The sequence below is a fragment of the Nilaparvata lugens genome, chromosome 3 (assembly GCF_014356525.2).
Source record: "Nilaparvata lugens isolate BPH chromosome 3, ASM1435652v1, whole genome shotgun sequence".
Classification (NCBI taxonomy): domain Eukaryota; kingdom Metazoa; phylum Arthropoda; class Insecta; order Hemiptera; family Delphacidae; genus Nilaparvata; species Nilaparvata lugens.
Window position 1 is genome coordinate 12495371 of NC_052506.1, and position 22412 is coordinate 12517782.

The 22412-nt window shown below is 34.0% G+C and overlaps 2 protein-coding genes across 2 annotated transcripts in view; one reads left to right on the top strand and one right to left on the bottom strand.

The window, feature by feature from the left end:
- The first annotated feature begins 682 nt into the window (after positions 1-682).
- Positions 683-22412, top strand: part of LOC111049247 (WD repeat-containing protein 7) — a 155845-nt gene continuing 134115 nt past the window's right edge. Inside the window, exons 1-8 of the mRNA XM_039425394.1 lie at positions 683-869; positions 5387-5561; positions 8358-8464; positions 12595-12673; positions 13301-13469; positions 14158-14348; positions 15374-15519; positions 19372-19401. Coding sequence (XP_039281328.1) covers positions 5400-5561; positions 8358-8464; positions 12595-12673; positions 13301-13469; positions 14158-14348; positions 15374-15519; positions 19372-19401 — 884 coding nt within the window. The 5' untranslated portion in view covers positions 683-869; positions 5387-5399. The remainder of the gene's footprint in view (positions 870-5386; positions 5562-8357; positions 8465-12594; positions 12674-13300; positions 13470-14157; positions 14349-15373; positions 15520-19371; positions 19402-22412) is intronic.
- On the bottom strand, positions 1724-3113 carry LOC111049240 (chymotrypsin-2). The gene has a single exon (XM_022335269.2). The coding sequence runs from the start codon at positions 2992-2994 to the stop codon at positions 2110-2112; it is 885 nt and encodes a 294-aa protein (XP_022190961.1). The 5' UTR covers positions 2995-3113; the 3' UTR covers positions 1724-2109.

Below are 22412 nucleotides of genomic sequence, written 5' to 3' on the forward strand. Positions count from 1 at the left end.
ATTTCAGGCAATTTTACCCATAATTACTCACTTTTCATATTCAATGGTAACTGTAGGAAAAATTTAATGTGAAATACGTGCGCAAAGTTCCTCTGCTACACTCAACAAACCATGCCTAAATCGCCTACGGCTAGGGCGTAAACGTTTCTTTCGGTGCAGCAAACTGTCACTTTGCGCACTAGTTGCACAAATAACTATATCAGTGCTGAGGAGAGTATAGAATTGACAGACTGTCTGGCCACTCAATAATATTATACTCATTTTTACGGTGAGCCTTTTTTAAAAGACAGTAATTACTCATTAATGGCTAAATAGGTCTGGTATCCCCAGTCTTTGATGACATAAAGTAAGTATGAAGTATTATATAATTTGTTTAACTTGAAATTCTTCAATATGACATCGAATTGATCAGATAAAAGTTTTACATAAATTCTATCAGGGTCTTCAGTTTGAATTTTAGCGCCCTTACAGTCACTGCCTTTTTAAGTTGAACTCCAAACACTATTTTGAGAAATAAACTTATCTGTTATTAATTTGAACTATGAGAAGTGAAAATTTATCATTTCATAGGGTTAAAAATTACAATCACAATATTTCAATACTTTCCCCATATTTTAATGAAAAAAAGTTCTTAAATTCAGATAATGAAAGGAACACGAAAGTTCATCAGCTGTTTAGTTTTGATCACAAGTCAGCTGACAACCGTCTGTAGAAGAGATGCCACAGATTAGAACTGTCTACTGAAATAACCACTGAACTTATTATTTTTGATAACAATATAGGTAGAAAATAGACTTTGATCTGACAGTAATATTGTTTCATTAATATGTTTTATGGAAAATCCTTTTGAGTAACTCAATTTGTAAAACGTGAGTATTTGAATGATTATTGGTCTTACTCTAATGGATATAACAACATACCAATATTTTAAAAAATCAATTGCCATGCAATTCATCCTTATATATAATTTCTAAATAATAGGTTATGCTTGTTTCTTGTATCACAATTTACTAATTTTATTTTAGTCCAAATGTTTCTATATTATTTGGGATTGCTATAAAGTTTATCTTCATCAATTTGATGACCTAAACAATCAGACAGTTTGGTAGTAAAACACTATTAAAAGCATGCTAATACTAAATCGCCTTGAATGTTTTCCATGTTCAAGGTATAATTTAAACTGTTTATAATTCTGTCTAGCTATGTATAAGGACTTTAATTTAACAAAGAACTACCCGATAAGTCTACTAAAAAGTTTGATCGGTCTGTCTCCATGCTACTTTCAATACTTTACGCATAGGATAATACGAATTTTTTCTCAAAGAAACTGAAGATGTTTTTTTACTTCTTGGTAATATTATATGCAACTTGAACTGGTAAACTTGATTATAAAACAAAGAGTTTGTCAGATTTGAATTAATTTGTTCTTGCCTTACAAAGATTCAATATCAACCTGAAATCTATTTTCAATGTAAGTTGTATTTTATCATCCTACACACAGTCTATGAACAGTATATCTTGGCATCATTGATGTTTTCTCCATATCAAAACTTATCAGGCCGCCTTCCACCTCCTTTACTGTGAGAGGTCAGATTAATGCTCACAGAACAAGAAGTACAGTAGGACAATTATCAACATACCCTGATATAGACGTGAGGATTGTTTCCCTGCACTGGCAATGAAGAAGTATAATGAAATGCCTGTTTCTCATCAGACTGCACGGTATAACAGTTTCAAAAACATAATTACACAGTGGCTTATTGACAATAGTTAGAGAGAGAGGATTTTTTAAACGATAACGTAAGCAACCTATCCGCAACACCTCCTGATATTGCCAAACAATTAAAAATAGTTGTTATTCTATTTTTAACAATGTTAGTCAAATATTGATTATTCAGTGTTTATGTTTATGACGCACTATGATAAATAATCTGATAATCACGGCGCAATCGCGCTTCCAGTGGGAGAAAAGTATCAGGTAAGTAAGTAATCTATCCAGGAATGCCTGCGCATTGTTCAAGGAATTGAAAAATTGTAGGTGCATCTAAATAGGACAATGTAATCATTATATAACCACTTTTTATAAAAAGATCTATTAATAAAAAGTTGTTAAAAACAAACCATCTTTATAATGTACAAACACATAAATAAAATGGTTAAAGAAGGTGTAATAATGTTACCCTGACAACTTTTAGGAGTTGCCGGAACGCTTGGGACATGTTGCTTTATCCAGTCTAGGAGGGGACAAACGTACATATACATAGCATAAACACTTTCTGATCCACAATCGATATTTCGGTCAGGTGCTTCAAAGTACTGGCATGACCTTCTATCCATTACCATGTGGGCAACGCCTACCACTTTTCCGTCACAAATTATCCCTCCACCAGAATCCCCAAAGCATGCTCCTTGTCCTGCTTTTGATGCCAAGCAAACTAGCCTTCTTAATCTAAAGTTTTTGACAATACACGGACATGATCCTTGTCCATGGAATGCTTTTACCTGTAGAAACCGCAACTCTCCACTAGTTTTATTCTCGGTGAGTCCAAAACCAGCTATTGTGCAAGTCCTTTCTCCTTTAGAAGGCCATTCATCATCGCTCAGGCTGATATTTTTCACTTTTCCTTCAGTAAAATTGAATGGCTTTTCAACTTTCACTAATGCCAAATCTTGTTTAGCAATCTGTGTAGAGTAATCTGAATGCACAACTATTTGTGCTATCTTACGTACTTGTCCTTCGCCCATAGATTTCTTCACAAATCCAGCTCTGATTGAAAAGTCGCCATCTTTCTCTTGCACACAGTGTGCTGCCGTTATCACCCATCTGTCGTCAATTATGGTTCCTGTGCAAATTCCTTTTCCTTTATGCTCCAATTGAACTTGATATGGAAATTGTCCGGGACTGGCCAAAGCACCCCCAAATACTCTTCGCTCGCAGTAGACAAACAAAGGAAGTGAAGTGCTACAAATAGTCAAGAGAACAAGGAATTTCATTGTTTTTGAAAATAATAATATTGAGAATTTCACATATTAACCTAATTTAAAACTCCAGTCGACTTAATTTGAATTTTAACCATAAAACTACGGTGACTATGGTAACGATTTAATTTTATTCATCTTTATGGCCTAAATCATATGTATATACATTTTCAGTATGCACATAGGATGGATAAGGATGGATGCGTGTGCATTTCATCAGCTGATTACATGTTTAATAAGCATAGCATCAACTGACAAAGGGCATACTATCTGATCGATGGTTCAGCCTTGAAGAATTTATAGTAACCTATAGCTGCATTTACACCAAAGTTACTAGTAGTTCTGTAAACAGTAGACCTCACGCAGTATTCTCATCCACAAGTATCTGATTGAAACTATAGACCTTATGGAAATACAGCAATAGACTGGCTTCTCCACACATCTGTGTAATCACTTGTCAGCTGATTTATGATGAATAATTCTATAGTCTGATTTTTACTCCAATATTGGCGTATGAAGGAGGCTCCTTTTCCCTTTTATATTATCCTTGAAATGCAAAATTCCCAAAAACCTTGTATATACGTCGACGCGCAATTAAAAAAGGAATATACCTGTCAAATTTCATGAAAATCTATTACCGCGTTTCGCCGTAAATGCGCAACATAAAAACATAATATAAACATTTAAACATTAAGAGAAATGCCAAACTGTCGACTTTAATCTTAGACCTCACTTCGTTCGGTCAATTAACAAAATGTTAATAACTTAATCCTTATAGTTTCTATTAGATTAAACGGAACTTGACAAACACATATGCTCATCATGTGTATGATAAGTTATGTTCAATCTAATAGAATCTATAAAGATTAAGTTATTAACATTTTGTTAATAGCTTTGCATAGCAACTTAACATTTTGTTAATAACTCTGGTGTAAACGCAGCTTATCAATAATACCATGAATAATATTCTTCACCCTATGAGATTTTCTATATACAATTAATGCAGATTAAATTTTATTATTCGAAAGTAATTTGTGTTTTCAAGATTGGATACTTTTAAGTGTTCAAATTTGAGTTTGCATAAAGATGTAACATGGAGATGTTTTATTTCTCCAAATAAAATCAACATAATTACAGTATCTACAATATTCTATTATGAAAATACTGACTCATCCCTGAAAATCTTTTTTGCAAAATCTTTTTTTGCAAAATTATGTTTTATAGCATGTTTTGTAAAAAATCTCAATAACTACGGCTGATGAAAACTTATCAGGAAATAAAGTATAAAAATGTACCTTCTATTGCATTTGTATTGAAGGCCTGTAGTTTTGTTTTAAACATGAATTATTTGGTTCGTGTAGGAGTAGACTGCATGTCTCCAATGAGTAGTTATGACCCCAAAATACTCCTTTAAAATTGAGTCATTTCATACAACTAATCAAAATCATTCAGTGTCACCACAATTTTATACAAACTAAACCTCTCTACGCATAAATGGAGTCGGCTGATTCTCCTTTCTGTGAGTGTGGAGCAGTCCAGACTGTACAACGTGTAGACTGTAGGGCCTAAGGCACATCGTGGAGAAGTGCCCTAGAACAGCCTATCTGTGTGCCTTCTGATGGCTACACCGGCATAAATAGCCTATACAAAGTATGCCTTCGATTCCAGGGGAATAAAAAAAGATTAACCTTTTTATACTTTATAGTTTATTTATTTCTGGACTGAAAAGTGGACTCAAATCAATTCAAGTGGATAGCATAACCTATAATTATAATTATTATTTAACGAAAATCCTAAATAAATGCTGTAAATCACCCCGAAGACTTCTGCTACTGCAGACATTGACAACAGAGTTAACAGCTAAATGGAAATTCGATGAGAACTACTATCCAAAAATTAGTTGCCAGCCCGGGAATCGAACCCGGTACCTCCCAATTGCCAGTCAGGAATGCTTACCCTTACACCAAACTGACAATCCCTGGATAGCAGCGCTCATTTTATATGAAGCCATAGTTGGCTGGTTTGGCTAATGTATATTAATAAGCATTTAAATAAATGCATTCTCTATTTAATTCCATCTGTGACCTATAATTTTTATTCATTCATAACTCTACCTTCATTGTATTATCATTCATCCCATCATCATCACCTAGGCTTAAAATTCTTCTAGAAAGTCGCCTTTGTAAAATAATAAATATAATATGTTCTATTCGTTTTATGTATGTTTTCTCATGTAAGATTTTTTAATTTTTGGGAAGAAAACTTATGTGTATACTGTGCTATACGCTGAATTAATAAATATTTAAACTATAAGGAACAAATATACATCATCAATCAAATTATTTTCAAAGAAACATAATATTCTTAGTTTAATCACAGTATTTCATTTTGTATGTTTGATTTTCAGTATAAGCTGCAACATGTCAGCTACAAACTTGGTGATACCTGTGGTTTTGTGGGGAAAGGCGGCGCCCACACACTGCATATCATGCATACACCTCTCACGTGATCAGAAGACTCTGATTACTGGATGCTACGATGGCCAGATTTGCCTTTGGCATGTCGATCCCGATACACTGAAGGTGAGTTGCCATTTTCAAGTATTACCAGAGACAAATAATACAAGGGGAATAAAAAGACAAAAAATGTTAAAACCACAGATTTTATTAAAATTAGAAAGACCGGTTCCGGTTGTTACACCATTGTGTAATAAACTGAGTTTATCAGAGATTGACAATGGTGTAACAACCTAAAGAGTTCTTTCTTCTAATAAAAGCTGTGGTTTTCGACAACTTTTTAGTCTTTTTATTTAATAGTAGCAGGTAACCCGTGCTCCGCAAGGGTCTATTTTATATTTGATTAACTGAAAACTTGTAATGAAATCTTGAAGAATTGAAAATAGGCTTTTAACCATCCTCGGTTGTCCCCTGTGGGTTGGGGGAGCTTTGAGTCTATCATCTTACTCAGGAATGTGTTGAAAACCAGAACTCACCCACAGTATCCATGCTTGTCGTAGGAGGCGACTAAAATGGACCTCAAGGCAACTCCAGAAGTTGCCTTGCCTACAAACCCACGGGATCTGCCACATCAGGGCAGTTTCGGAGGGGCAAAAAGAAAAATCCAAGAGACCAGAGATGGGTGAAACTCCAGGCACAAATGTAGGTCAAGAAGCTAAGTCGAGGGTGGCCAGGTGCCCTAGAGGCAATTTGGCGACCCCTCGTTCAGCGGAAGGACCTACAAAGAAGCCAGGAGTGGAACTCACGCTGTTCACGAGTTTGTGGGTGGAGAGACCAAAACTCACCATTGCTCTGAGAAGGGCGGCCATCCAGGCAAAACTTCTTGGGAGAGGTGAGGCTTCTAACTCTGCGGAGTCTCGGTGGGGCAAAAAGAAAAACCCAAGAGACCAGAGATGGGTGAAACTCCAGGCACAAATGTGGGTCAAGAGGCTGAGTAGAGGGTGGCCGGTCGCCGGGCGCCCTAGAGGCAGTTTGGCGTCTCCTCTCTCAGCGGAAGGACCTACATAAAGACCAGGAGTGGAACTTACGTAGGTCACGAGTTTTGGGTGGAGTGACAAAACCTCACCACTGCTCAAAGAAGGACGGCCATTTAGGCAAAACGTCTCGGGAGAGGTGAGGCTTCTGACGCTGCAAAGTTTTGGAGAAGCAAAAACAAAAACCCAAGAGACCAGAGATGGGTGAAACTCCAGGCACAAATGTGGGTCAACTTGGTCACCCCTTCCTCAGCGGTAGGACTTTCAAAGTAGGCCAGGAGTGGACCTACATAAAGACCAGGAGTGGAACTCACGTAGGTCACGAGTTTTGGGAAGAGTGACAAAACCTCACCACTGCTCAAAGAAGGACGGCCATTTAGGCAAAACGTATTGGGAGAGGTGAGGCTTCTGACGCTGCAAAGTTTTGGAGAAGCAAAAACAAAAACCCAAGAGACCAGGGATGGGTGAAACTTCAGGCACAAATGTGGGTCAACTTGGTCACCCCTTCCTCAGCGGTAGGACTTTCAAAGTAGGCCAGGAGTGGAACTCACGTAGGTCACGAGGACTAATCAGTCTGAAGAGACTGCCAAGCATATCACACTGAAGACATATCATAGGGAAGACTCCTGGTTCTTGTAAAAAACACAGGTATTGGTTTGTCTAACTAACATACTACTTGGGAACACAATAAGCTTCGGTTGACGTGTGGGGTTCTTTGAACCTTTGGATCCTTGAATCCGTCCCTTCAAAAACAGTAAACAATCCTCGGTTAATTAAGAATCTCTATGCAAAATTTAAAGTTGATCAGTCCAGTAGTTTAGACGTGATGATGCGTCAAACATAATTTTCCTATCCCGTACGTGTATAAGCCAGTGTTCTTTCCCTTATTATAGTATAAAGGAATAATTACCACAATCATATTCTCAACTACACAAAAAAAATCAGGTGTGGCGCACTCACACAACTTTCCTTGCCGTTATGAAAATTGATCACCTGACGCTAGTGTTCACGCGCATCTCAAGTCTACTATTGAAAGATCTGAGCCAGCTGGTGACAGGACAATAACGCTGGAGGCACACGAGGTCTGCTATCTCTTCATAGTTAAGTGAATGATTTTAATATAATCAACAGTTGCCAACTGTTTGCAATTGAATAATCACATTTACTCGAATTTCAAGCTTATTTTCAATTTTAGATGAAAATATATATTAAATATATTATATAAAATTTAGATTATATATTCAATTTTAGATTATTAATGTTACTGAACATTAATTGTAGAGATTTTCATGCTGAATCTTTTCCACTTGAAATTTTTTGTTCAAATTGTATCTGAAGCCTGATAATTGGGAATCTAAAATTAAACTTTGCATACAGGTATAAATTTGATCAAAATCGTTAAAGCCGTTTTCGAGAAAATCGCGAAAAACCCTGTCTTTGACAACATTTTCACCATTTTAGCCGCCATCTTGAATTGCATTTGATGGAAATTGTTGTGTCGGATCCTTATAGGGGAAGGACCTTAAGTTCCAAATTTCAAGTCATTCCGTTAATTGGGAGATGCGATATCGCGTACACAGACACACATACACTCATACACACACACATACAGACCGTACCAAAAACCACTTTTTTGGACTCAGGGGACCTTGAAACGTATAGAAATTTAAAAATTGGGGTACCTAAATTTTTTTTCGGAAAGAAATACTTTTCCTTACCTATGGTAATAGGACAAGGAAAGTAATAATACAAGTATTTAACGGTATCTAACGTGCAGAACGGTATCTCTACTCTATGTTATTACTTGTTTTCAAAGAATCTGATGAAACTCGAATAGAATATAGGCTATGCCAAGAAAATTAATAAACGTTTGAAATATTTTTTACAGATGACTCCCAGATGCCTGCTAGTGGGTCATACAGCTCCCATATTGTGCTTGGCCAAAGCCAGTGTTATTGTTGACAACAATTTTATCGTGAGCTCTTCTGAAAGTGGGTGAGTCTGGTTCAAAATATTCATTTATTCTGTATCATTCTCATCATTCCAATAAAGAGCTATAACTTTCTTCATAAGTTTAAATCTTATGTACCTTATGAATTTTGATTGATTCTTGAGGGTCATTCAACTTATGTTTTTATTCTAGTAAATTTCTTGTTCAGGTTATTTCAACTAATTCACATTATCTTATTTTTTCTTGATAAATGATTCCACCTAATAGTTATAGTAGGATGAATAAGGAGTAGCCTATCTTTAAACTTGGCTGACGGCATTTATTTTTTTATTGAAATAATTATACACAGATGATGAATCAGATTTGAAAGGGACAATAATGCTCTTAGATAGAATGTGTATGCTCTTAGATAGAATAGAAAGGATGCTTTATTATTCAAGTAAACACAATAAAATATATACAAACACACATTTACGGATTGATTAGACAATCGCCAGTCGGACCATAATATTTCTATTGAGTAAAGAAATTTGTGTTCTATTCTGACCAATCCAAAAACACATAATGGGCCATATGAATAAAGTTGAGAATTTGCTTATACTTCTATAATATGGAGCATATGCTTAATTTTCTATGAATAAACGTGAGCAAAACCTTTTGCACATGCTCATCAAAAAAATAGTTCGAGCATTTGCTCAAAAGTAAAAGCTTATGCTCAAAATTGTATGAATAAACTATAGCATTTGCTCAACTTTTGAAACAAATGCTTCAAAAAAGGTGAGTCTAGTCTGGAGCAGCTTTTCACCTTTTGCTCATAGTAAAATAGCTCAACTAATTCGTGTAAGAAGAAACTATAGCAGATACAATCACAACCAATAGTTGAGAACTATAACACTCTTTTTAGATTCAACCATGATATAATAGGTATCACCATTATTCCAACAAAAAAATAAATACAGAAGATACCTTTCCGATATAAAGATAGCCATCACAGAATAGGAAATAGGCATTTAAGAAGATGAGAGTTTAGACGATTATAAGAAGGCTATTGAGATTATACGATTTTGCTAAAGATTGTTATAGAGATGACATTTTTTCACACTATCATTTCAAAATTCAGAACTCAACTAACCTAAAACTCAATTCATGGATAGAGAACAGAGCAGACGACCAAACACAAGCGGTGTCTATACTTGCATATTTAGCGCTTTCGTGAGCTATAAAAACAAAGTAAGGCTACAAAGGCGAATCAGCTGATCAAAAATCTTTAAAATACGTGAGCATTCGCTCCAGAGTTCAGGAGCATAAGGTAAGAGTATAAGGTAAAGCTTATTCATATCAAAATGGGCAAATGCTTATGCTCCTACCTAATGATCATGAGCAAAACCTTATGCTCCATGCTCATGCTCATGAGCATATGCTCTGGTTTTATTCATATGGACCACTGAGTCTCCTGCCTCAAAGGAGTTCAGAATCTCCTGATCCAGCTTGTTAGTTATAATATTATTACTAAAGTGAACATAAAACCTCCTCATGTTTGCCGATGACGCCACCATCTATGCAAGGGGCAAGGCACCAGATCTGTCTAAAATGGTTGCAGCGGATATTCTTGAAGAAGCCAAGCCGTGGTTTACCAACAATGAGCTGATGCTGAATGAAATCAAAACACAAGAAACTACAAGCAATCTTGGACGGAGCCAGCTCAGTGGCCACACAGAGCTGTTGATAATGTTCAACATGATCTTCTATTGCACAAATTGAAATAATATGGTGTAAATGGGAAGGAATACTCATGGTTCCAGTCATATTTATCGGGGAGGCTCTATAGAGTGTCAATATCTGTTGGTAATGAAACATGCAACTCTTCTTGGTTACCTATGTCTCAGGGAGTACCGCAGGGTACAATATTGGGTCCCTTCTTATACCTGGTCTATGTTAATGACATCGAGAGTCACGTCAATTTCAAACTCTCTCTTTTTGCGGACGACACTACAGCTTTAATCACCAGTAGGAACAGTGAATGTTTGATAAGAGAGGCTGAGAGGTGTCTTGCTGAATTAGATTCGTGGTTTGTTCAGAATAGTCTTAGTTTGAACTAAAAAAAAAAACTAAAGTAATTCCCTTCAGTAGAGATTATAAAAGTTTTGGAATAAACTTGAATACTTGAAGTAGAGTTGAAACTTCTGATTCCACGACATTCTTGGGTCTGATGGTGGAGAGTGATTCGAAATGAAAGCTACATATTTCTCATGTCAATGGTAAATTAAATAGAGCCTTGTTTGCATTAAGAGTAATGGCTAGAGTAGGGAGTGAAAAAAACTGTTCTTTTTGTATATCACGCTTATTTTCTGTCAGTTATGAGATATGGAGCTATTTTTTGGGGAAAAGTATAGAGAATAATGGAATATTCATACTGAAGAAGAAAGCCATTAGGATAATTTATAAGATTAATACAATGCGCTCTTGCAGACCTTATTTTAAAGAAAAGAGATTGCTGACGGCTCCTGCTATTTATATATTAGATTTAGCAATCTTCGTTTTTAAAAATAGACGAATGTATGAGGAGAACCAGGTGAGTCATCCCCATAATACACGATTTAGAGGTTTTGTTTACCCACATCACAGACTAAGCCTGCTGGAGAGTGGCCCGTTTTATATGGGAATGAAAATATTTAATTCAATCCCATCTCACATAAGAGAAATTGATGGCTTGAAGGAGTTCAAAAAACACTCAGGGAATTCCTTATTGTATTGTGTCCGTACAGGTTAGCAGACTTCCTTGTTGAATAGTGTTTGATTGATGTATGTTATGTGGGATCTGTTGTGTTGAAATAGGAGGGATGGTAGATATTAGATTAAACTTTGACGTGTCATATACTGCGGGATCGTTGCTCCCGTAATGCAGTTCAGTAATTGTGACGAACAAGAAAAGTAAAGTAAAGTAAAGTAAAGCTGAAGGGTGTCACCTTAGATACCAGACTCTGCTGGAGTGGTCACATTGACAATGTCTGCTTGAAACTCTCCGGGGTGATAATTCTTCTCAGACGACTGTACCTCCGGAAGCATCTGATGGACGAATACTTTATCAAGTTCCATAGACTACGGATTCCAGCTGTGGGGACATGCACCTGGATGTAAAGAGGTACTACTCCTGCAGAAGAAAGCTCTCAGAATATTGGACTCAGCAGGCTACCTGGACCACTTTCGTCCCATCTTCATTAGGCTTAAAATATTCACCGTGTTCAACCAATATATCATGCTCTCCTTGTTTTATGCAAGAGATAACCATCACTTGCTGACAAGAAGAGCTGATAAACACTCTTACAACACAAGAGGAAAAGTGAAATTAGACGTTCCATTCTGCAGGCTGAGCAAGAAGAAGGATTTTTTCCCGGTGCTAGCGCTAAGGATGTACAACCTGATGCTCTACCTGATGAGATGAGGAGTCTCAGGAGCTTCAGGGCACGAATCAAGAATTGGTTAATGGAGACACCATTTTACTCTGTGGAGGAATATTTGGAGGCCAACAGAAACACCATCTGAACCTGTGATGATTTTACGGGCAAGGCCGTCTTGATAAAAGTTATAAAATTCTATTTTTTTAATGTTTTTATAAGTTTGATTAAGTGAAAAACGTAAATAAGTGTTTCATTTCTGACATAGGCTAGCCTATATGTCAATACTATGACAAGACCAAGTCAGGTCCACTTCCAGACACGACACAGTAAATCCAGATTTCTGGTCATGACTAAGGAGAGAAGTATGAAGTAAATGATAACGTAATATAACGTATTGTTATATAACGTAATATAACGTATAATATAACGTAATATAACGTATACGATAACCGTATATAACGTGAAATTGTTCATCTTATAGCCTACTTATTTAAAAAAACTTCTCACAGATATATTCACTGTTTTGATAATAAACAGTTCAGTAACTGTTATAAAAACACTTATTATTTATTTATTTTATTTATTTGCATATTACAACAGTGCGATAGTATCCCTCTAGCTGTGATTTCTGATATCACTTACATTTTATCAATTCCCCCCTTACATTTTTTCAGTTCTATTTTTCACTCCTTCTCAATAGTAGAACCAATATTCGCTATTTTTTTTTCTTCCAAGTAATTTTAAATCAGTCCAATTACCATAGTGAATTTTTTCAGGGAAATGTGCACTTGGGATCTGGTGGATGGGAAATGTCGAGAAGTAACCAAGCTCCCTTACGTCCATACAAACATGCAGGTCAGTTTTGAAAATTTTTATGCAGGTAATAGTGCACAGTTTACTCCACTGCTTCATGAAAATACTATAAACTCAGTTGTATTCTTGAAAATGTACTCTGGATTTGTTTTGAAAAATGTTGATACCTTTTAATAACTACTGTATTTGAAAAATTGTTCAATAAATTGATTTAGTCATGATTGAAGAGACTTGAAATGTTGTCAAAAATCCACTTTATTTAAATAAAAATTAACATTTTACAGGAGCATGCTTTCGTGTGTGCTCAGCTGATGATGTGTGAGCACACACGAAAGCATGCTCCTGTAAAATATTAATTTTTATTCAAATAAAGTGGATTTCTGACAACATTTCAAGTCTCTTCAATTATGGAAAAGTTCCTCATCAATATTCACGCTACAAACCTGATTTAGATATTCTATTGCATGCAAACTAGTCCAAGCATACGTTTATAACAGTCAGTTAAGAGAGATGTAGAGGCTAACTAAAAGAAAAAATCAATTTATTTCTTTCTTCATTCAAAAAAATAAATAACCAATCAAATACATCCCAAAAAGAAAATACAAGAAAGAAAAGACTGAAAGAAATGAGCTAGGAGGATTAATCTTGGTTTGATTAACTTGTTCACAGGCTTATCATATGAATGGCTGTGATGATATCCGACTCTTCTGTAATGGTTACTATGCGGAAGTGCTGGTGATGGATCCATTCAGCCTCGAAATACTATTCCAACTGTCTTCTAAAGTCAATCCGGATTGGATCAGTGCTCTGCATGTTTTGAGACCAGTTAAAAGGAAAGGTAAACATCTTTAAGAAGTATATATTTACTCATAAATAAGAAGAAGTTTTGGAATGTAGTCTGTTTCTTTGTCATTAAGTTGATTGTGAATGATGAATAAATAAATATGCATAACAAATTATCACATTTACAAATTGAACATTTGTTTGTTTTTTCAAGTGTAAATTGTTATTTTAATAAGTGATAGTAGCTTAACCTACATTTTTTTGATTTGAACTTGAGTATAAATTTGAGAAGGGAAGTTTTGGGCATAAGTATGTTGTACCTTCTCACATAAATGTAATAATAGTACATAACTGAATAAATAAATAAATAACTGTCCAAACAAATATAAAAACTTGATTGTGAAATAGCACTGGCAGTACGAGCTTCTTGAATATCAGAAACTCACTTAATATCTCTTTTTTGACTAGTATATGAATCGAAATTCGGGGAAGGAACAATTTTGGGCTGTGCCTGTTGGTCCTTCCCCAATCATTTTAATGTATTGTGTTTTGTGTGTCATTGAATAAATTAATCAATCAATAAATAAAAAATATGAAACTTAATGTATCGATGATGTGGTGCAGCTGATTCAATCGTGTTGGATGTATTTACATTGAAAAACACATTTTGCGATGGATAATATAGATCATGTGGAGCTCAAGAACTGTAAATTTATCGCACTCAAATTGTTTGTATTTTTCAGAGGATGTAGTGTTGGCATTAACTACCAATGGAACAGTGAAAGTGTGGACCCTGTCTGGTAGTGAATGCAAACAGAATGAGCCATTCTTCGAGAACGAAAGCAAGCAGATCCGTTGCTTAAATGCGCTTTCCATGAGCTGTTGTTCTCAAAACCAGCGTACTGTCCTCATAGTCTGTTCCAAATACTGGCAGGTAATTTATTCATGTAATCATTTGTTTTCCTTCTAAATTCTAGTTTTTAAACACATATTTTTTAAGGTTGTAAAATTCTAAAAAAATATGATTTGTAGAACCAAGTTGAAGAATGCTTTTGTCATATTTGTTTTATTGGAAATGAAGAAGAGTATCGAATGAAGCTCTATTTCAAAATACTGTAATTATGTTATTCTTTGAAATGATTCTTGGGTGAATTGAACCGACAACAACTACTGGTTTCATTAGCTACTGGTTGATTATCGTAGCATAGTGTTGATCTCGGCTGGTAGCTACTGGTCGATTATCGTAGTGTAGTGCTGATCTCGGCTAGGTGGAAATACATCATTGAAATATTGCAATACATTTTGAACAGTGAAAAAACTGATATTCAAATTCATTTTATTGAGCCAAAAAACATACTGGTCAAGTCAAAACAAAAACAATAAATGACAGAATGACAATGTATAATTAGAAATTTGAGCATATAACTATGGTAAGAACTCATACAACAGCAATACAGAATTCAAGTGTCATCACTAAAAATTCATCCACACTATAATATGCCTTATTCACTAAGTATGCATATCTTTTTCTCTTAAAATTTATTGATGGGGTATATAAACATTTTGGTAGCTTTTTAAACAGTCTCAAACCAATTACACTAGGACTTTTGTCAGAGAGAGACCAGATTAGAGAACAGGTTAATCTAAATCTCATTCTTATCTTCTAATTTTTGTTAGGGTTGACACTGTAGGGGTGAAAAAGCTATACAATTTCTTGCGATAGCACTCAATAAACTTATTGATAAGGCAACTGGGAAGTTCGCACTAACGTTAACAGTCACTCATAGCACAGTAGTCCGTAGATGCTTAAATTCTTAGCATTTTCAGTTCATTTGAGAAACTTGGATAATTATGAATTATTAATTTTTTTATATCTATAGTTTGATATCTGTATTTGAAATAATTGTGGAAACTATTTGTATTTAATTTGTGTCTGAATTATGTATGAATGTTTTTCAGATCTATGACGCGGGTGACTTTTCAGTGCTGTGCTCAGTGATATCGCCGAGAGGCGAGCGATGGATGGCCGGAGAGTTCCTCACTCCCGACCGAGTCCTAGTGTGGACGGACGAGGGAAAAGGTTATATGTACAAACTGCCCGCCAAGTAAGCACTCTCCCCCATTCAACAAGTGAAATAGACCTAACTTCCAACTTACTTCTACTTTTGTTACTCAACTGAATTACTAAATCATCACTGTCGTAGTTTAGGCTAGTTAGTCCTAGTTAGCTAGTTAGTCCGACTACGTCTATTTTTGTTACTCAACTGAATTACTAAATCATCACCGTCGTAGTTTAGGCTCCGTATTTTTAGAATCTGATTGAATAGTTGTAGACAATTTGAAGGATATTTTCTTACGATAGCATGGAATTGATAAGAAATCGATAAAATTGATCGATGAAAAGCAATTTCTTCAAAATTCAAAACCCGTAGAGAAGGTGATGGTAGGTGGCAGCTATGGTGGAAGACCCCCTTCCATTTTCATATTTGTTATGTGCACTTCTATAGTACTAGTTAGTACAAATTACCAAAAACTTCTAGAAAGTTCCTTTAATCATTTGTTTCATACTTCTTGAAAATCTTTCACGATATGGAATATTGATTACGAAAATAGCGTTAACATTTTTATTTTATTTATTTATTGTATGAAACACTATAATCATAATACAATTATGACATTGGAGTGAAAACTAGGCTGAGCCTGTACTATTTCTCTCAAAAATTTTGAAAAAAATGTTAATATTGTTCAAAAGTTAAGGTTATGTAATCACACACTGCTTTGTCACTTGATTTTCGGTCCAGGAATAATGATTTGAAAATTTTGAAGGTTGATGTTATACTCTAAATGAATCACAGAATGTAGCACAATAAATTGAAATTTTGAGAAATATTGCAATTATTTGAAAAATTTGAATACAAAATCAAAAATCTACTCATTACTCATTATTATTAACAGGTGAAAAGCTGTCTGTCTTAGGGCCATATGCTAACACTACGTTTAACGCTAAACCACGTTTACTGGTAGATATGGTTGCATTTATCATAATGTATTTCATACGGAGTTTAAACGAACAGCTGACATTTCTCCGTTTAAACCGAGTATCTGCATACGGTCCTTAATCCACAATCGATAGAAAAGGTGATGGTAGGTGTCAGTTATGGTGATTGACTGTGGTGGAAGATTCTTCTTCCTTCCCATGTTGGTCAATGTTGGACAAGAACTAATTATTAATAGCATTGACAAATTAAAAGTAGTTCCACAATCGATAAGGGAGGTGATGGTAGGTGTCAGTCCTGGTGGAAGACTTCCCTCATTTTTTTATTACACATATTTGCAATTTCGTAGTACAGTTCATTCAATACATCCAGGATTATCCTTCAATCAATTGTACAACACTCCTGAAAGATAGTGGAAGGCTGCTCCCTTTAATTAAAAGTTTAAAATGTACTCATTGACAAACTTGTGCGTGTGATCAGGAGGATCTTTTAGGTTCCATAAGACGTCTTTCTGAAATCTGAGTTGAAGCGAAGTATGGATTAAAAAAAACATTTGTACATAGATTCTAAAAATATCAATCTCGTGCACCTCGAAGCCAAAATTTCAATTTTCCTTCTAGATTTTTCAGAATTAATTTCGAAATTTCATCATACGATTTCATAAAAAATAACCCAATCATATGATCGAAATTAAAAAAGGAACATCAGCTGTTCTATTATTGCTTTCTACCTGATACCACTCAACCTCAATAATATTTTTTCGATAATTGATAAATATTTTTAATAATAATGATAATATTTTTATTATAAATATAATAATAGTATTATTTTGATAATTGATAAATATCTTTAATAATAATGATAGTATTTTTATTATTAATATAATAATAGTATTGTTTTGATAATATGAAATATATTGGCATATGCATATAAATAAATAAAAATAATTGACAATGGTTCATTGGTTCATTGTGGGAGAAACGTTTATTCAGCCCCTCCCATTCTACTCAAACAACACTTAACATAGGATCTAAACTGAGGTCCACGTTATAATGGCAATATTTTATTAACATTGGTGATATTTACTTTCATTGTCTATCATTCAACAAAGTAGATACCGCTATCGTTGTCTAGCTCCGCAACGTTGTCAGATTGTTTTTAACAATGTAAAAATATAATTTTTAATCAACAAAATATTTAATCTCAATCATGAAAATTTATTATTTAATAATTGAAAAATATATTTTCTTGACGATTAAAATACAATAAATTGATTATTATTCCAAACAAGAATGAACAGTTAATTTTACATTAGATCTACCAGTATCAGCTATCCTCTATAGAAGGCAGAAAATCAGCAACGCCTCTATCTTTCTCCTCTACCATTATAACGTGGACCTCACTATAGATGATACCCATTTTCAATTTTCATTGTCATTGTAATAATTGTATTTTGAATGATACAGACTACTTTACCTCAAATTAGCGTTGACATTCATTTTAGTATATTCATTTAATCATTCAATAAATTTTATTTATAAATAGAGGCGCAAATCACATACATTATGATTATGTATATTCGCTGTATGAATTGTAAAAAATTGCTGACAAATTTATAAACAGCACGAATAAATTAATAATGACGCTTTTTATCATTGAATAGGCAGACCTTTCAGCCATTAGAAAATGCTATTATTCAGCAATAAAAATCCTATAATATTTTCCATTTTTATTTCAAAAGTATAAACAACTATTTTTAGTTTTTTTCGATCGTGGTAGCAAGCTATTTTTTATTTGATTTTTCAATCTTATAATTTTTATTGCTACCTATATTATCGTCATTAAAATTCGATATAAATATAGATTATCTACTTTTTGAGTTACTTGTATTACTCAAGGCATAGGCGAAGCATTAGTGGTTTGCTATTAGACTCCTTACTCCCATGCCTTAACAATTTTTTTCATTTAATAGTTTGTTGTAAATGGATGCTATAAAAGCATGCAACTAGAGTATGTTGGTTTTTGTCTCATATTATAGTAGTATGTAATGCATTTTGTTTTGTTTATTGCTTGTAATATATTTTGGAAATAGTCTGACTGTTGCTATAAAATTAATTTTAATCACAATCTATTTATTATATTTTTTCAGTAGATGGGATGCTTGAGATAAATGACATTCATGTCCAAAAGTCTCCGCTCATATGACTATCAAATTAGTGGAGCTGACTTTTTATATTAAATATTGAAAATAATTAGAAGTTAGAAGAAGTTGTATCCATATTAGATGTGGTAGTTTAAAAAGTAACGAAGATATTTAATAAACGGGTGCAACGGGGATGGGATCTATTGTGTTAATACAGATTTACAGATGGAAATAAATTGGAAGTTGGATTTGTTCAAATGCTAATTAATGAATTATGATTATTAAACGAAAATCCCAATTAAATGCTGTAATCACCCCGAAGACTTATGCTACTGCTAATATTGACAACAGGGTAAACAGCTTGATGGAAATTCGATGAGCGCTACTATACAAAAATTATTTGTCAGCCCGGGAACTGACAAATGGGCTGACAATGTGGGGAAATTTTTGTATGGTAGCGCTCATCGAATTTCCATCTAGTTGTTTACCCGATTGTCAATATTTGCCGTAGCAGAAGTCTTCGGGGTGATTTACAGCATTTAATTGGGATTTTTGTTCAATAATAATTATTATTAATACAGATCAAAACTTGACTTTTGTTAGAGAGCTAACTGATGTAATTGAAGACAGCAATTGTTTTTGATGCGAGATCTAATTTTTGAAGTACTTCAGTTGATGAATTGACAGAAAATCAGTTCTGTATGAATTTACATTGTTCACGAAAATACGTGATTTGGAACAACAGTCAGGCTATTTGATTTTCAATCTCACTCCATTAATGTAATGTTTTATTTGCTTTGTTCTTTTGTCTTTGACAGCAAGCTGAAAGGGCGGACGCTTGAGAATTGGTATGCACTTACATAATTACAACACACATTTTGCGTTTTTGTGACATTATAATCATCTTTGACATCCATATGTAATCATATTGTATGGTAGCTCCAAAGTTTAATGCTAATGATTTTCTTTTGGTATTGTACACTTTTTATCGACGGTAAATTTCAGAAAAATAATTACTATGGAGCGCATAAGCCTACTGGTTGGTTATTCATTGACAATGAAATTTCATTTTGCGTAATCCACAGAAAGCATACAAAAATAGAATTCATTACATACATTACGAACCATTAACAATAAATTATTCTGAGAGATGGTTATTTGAGATCAAATCTTGAGGCGAAATTCCAGTATGCAATTCAAGAAATTTAATTCTACTCATGCAAGGATAAACACTATTGTGCACTGTTGTGCTTTGAAAGCTACGCAATGCAGGCTTCAAGTGATGTGAAAAAAGAACAACTTCAAATAATGAGTAGACTGCACCAAATTATTTTTCTTATATATTTAGATAAAATTATTGCATGGTAATCTATCATTACGCACATTGATTTTGGGTTTTTGAACAATTTAACGGTAACTTTTACAAAAAAGAATTCAAATAGTTTGTTAGAAATCACAAGTAATTCCCTCTCCAGGTAAACAACTTTGGGGGAAAGTCACTTGATTTGTGCACAAATGGGTTTCATATTTGGACATGATTTATTCATAAGTGGTCAATGGTTGTAGTGCCTTAATTCATTAACAAATAATTTGGCAAAATTTCTATAATATCATTTACCATTTGAGTCGAAAAGGTGATAGGGTGAATTCACTATTAACCTTTGCACAGGATTGGTCGGTATTTGATAAACTTTCGATTTCTCAAACTCTTATAAGAAATAATATGAATTATTTGATGATATGAACAACTTTGTGTTTATTGATATAGAAATAACTCAAAATAAGACTTAGAAAACAATAGTTTATCATGAGTAGATGAATTCTTTCCATTCTACAATAAAATTTGCTGCATTTAATCCTTATTTAAAAATTGGTTCATACAAGGGATCTTACAGTAAATAGTATTGAGTAATTGATGTCGATATGAATCATGAAATTAGTGTGATTTAAGTTTCTTTGAAAAAATTATTCCAATATAAAATTATTAAACAAAAGCGTCGTAAACTAAAAACTGCACGATCTCACTGCATGAATACTTGCATTGAGATAGATCTTTATTCATCTCGAAAAGTATATTCATTCATGCATCGATGAATGGCATGCTTTCAACAGTGAGTCAAATAAATATCTCGGAAATCTCTCCTAATAAATATTCATTCAAGATTGTAATTGTAAATAAAAATATATCTTAAATAGAATTTGAAGATATAAATAGTTATCATTTATGAAAAAAATGTTTAAATTAAAATTCTATTCCCCAACAGATAATAGTTAATTTAATCAATAAAAATCCAACACCAACAATAAAACATATTTAGATGTATTTTTTTAGGGCTACTTTTAATATAAATAAAAATATAAATGTCAGTACCCTTTTAAATTATTTTGTCACAACATATTTCGGACCATGATGTATATTATTATTTTTTATTCAGATGTATATTTCGCCATTGATAGTTATGTAAAAAAGGCGATCTTTTAAAATCTAGTAATGTAGTCAAGTTTGGATTTACTGCTAATTTTCTACAATAACCTACAGATTCTTAGATACTTGATGATTATAACAGTTTAAATAACTTGAATAAATTGTTTCTAAATTTGAATAATTTAAATTCGTTTTATCCATGGATTATGTTATAATATTCTAGTTGAGTTATTTTCATTACCCATCAGGCGCTGATGATACACCATTCCTCTATGGCATGTTAGCTGTTACCCCAGAAAAGGCAAGTATCACTTTATGACTCACAGCATATTCAAGTTATAAGTTTCTAATAGTCGCCTATGTTGAAATACCCTATGTGTTTTTTAAATAATGATGTGATTTTACTTTCCTTGCCCTATTACCATAGGTAAGGAAAGTATTGCTTTCCGAAAAAATTAAGGTACCCTAATTTCTAAATTACTGTAAGTTTCACTTTACGTTTTACTATACGTTCATGACTTGAAATTTGGAACTTGAGGTCCTTACAATATAAGGATCCGACACGAACAATTTCGATCAAATGCAATTCAAGATGGCGGCTAAAATGGCGAAAATGTTGTCAAAAACAGAGTTTTCCGCGATTTTCTCGAAAACGGCTCCAACGATTTTGATCAAATTCATACCTAATATAGTCATTGATAAGCTATATCAACTGCAACAAGTCCCATACCTGTAAAAAATTTAAGGAGCTCCGCCCCATCTATGCAAAGTTCGATTTTAGATTCTCAATTATCAGGCTTCAGATACGATTTAAACAAAAAAACCCAAGTGGAAAAGATTGAGTATGAAAATATCTACAATTAATGCTCAGTAACATTTTCACCTAAAATAGAAAATAAGCTCAAAATTCGAGAAAATGTGATTATTCAATGGCAAACTTTGGCAACTGTTGATTCTATAAAATCATTCACTATGAAGAGATAGCAGACCTCGTATGTCTCCAGCGTTATTGTCCTGTCAGCAGCTGGCTCAGATCTTAGAATAGTAAACTTGAGATGCGCGTGAACACTAGCGTCAGGTGATCAATTTTCATAACGGCAAGAAAAGTTGTGTGAGTGCGCCACACCAGATTTTTTAAATTTTTCAATGTGCTTTGAAATTGAAGAGATTAATGTTTGGTCACTTTCAAATACTTAAATTACGACATAGCAGTCTTATTTTTATGATTTAAATCTATTAGATTCACGTTTGTGGATCGCTTTCGGACGCTGATACAAATTCACGTTCGAAAGCGCTCCACAAACGTTAGTAGAATAATACTACTGAGGGTGAAGCCCACATAAGCTCTTAGGCTTGTTCGTGGGTAATGAGTGAGAGGGATGATTAATAATAATAATATCGAGTGACCTGGCTGGCTCAGGTCTGGTGTCAGTG

Bases quoted from the DNA above. Each gene is read 5' to 3' on its own strand.
- LOC111049240 (XM_022335269.2), bottom strand. From the start codon at position 2,994: ATGAAATTCCTTGTTCTCTTGACTATTTGTAGCACTTCACTTCCTTTG.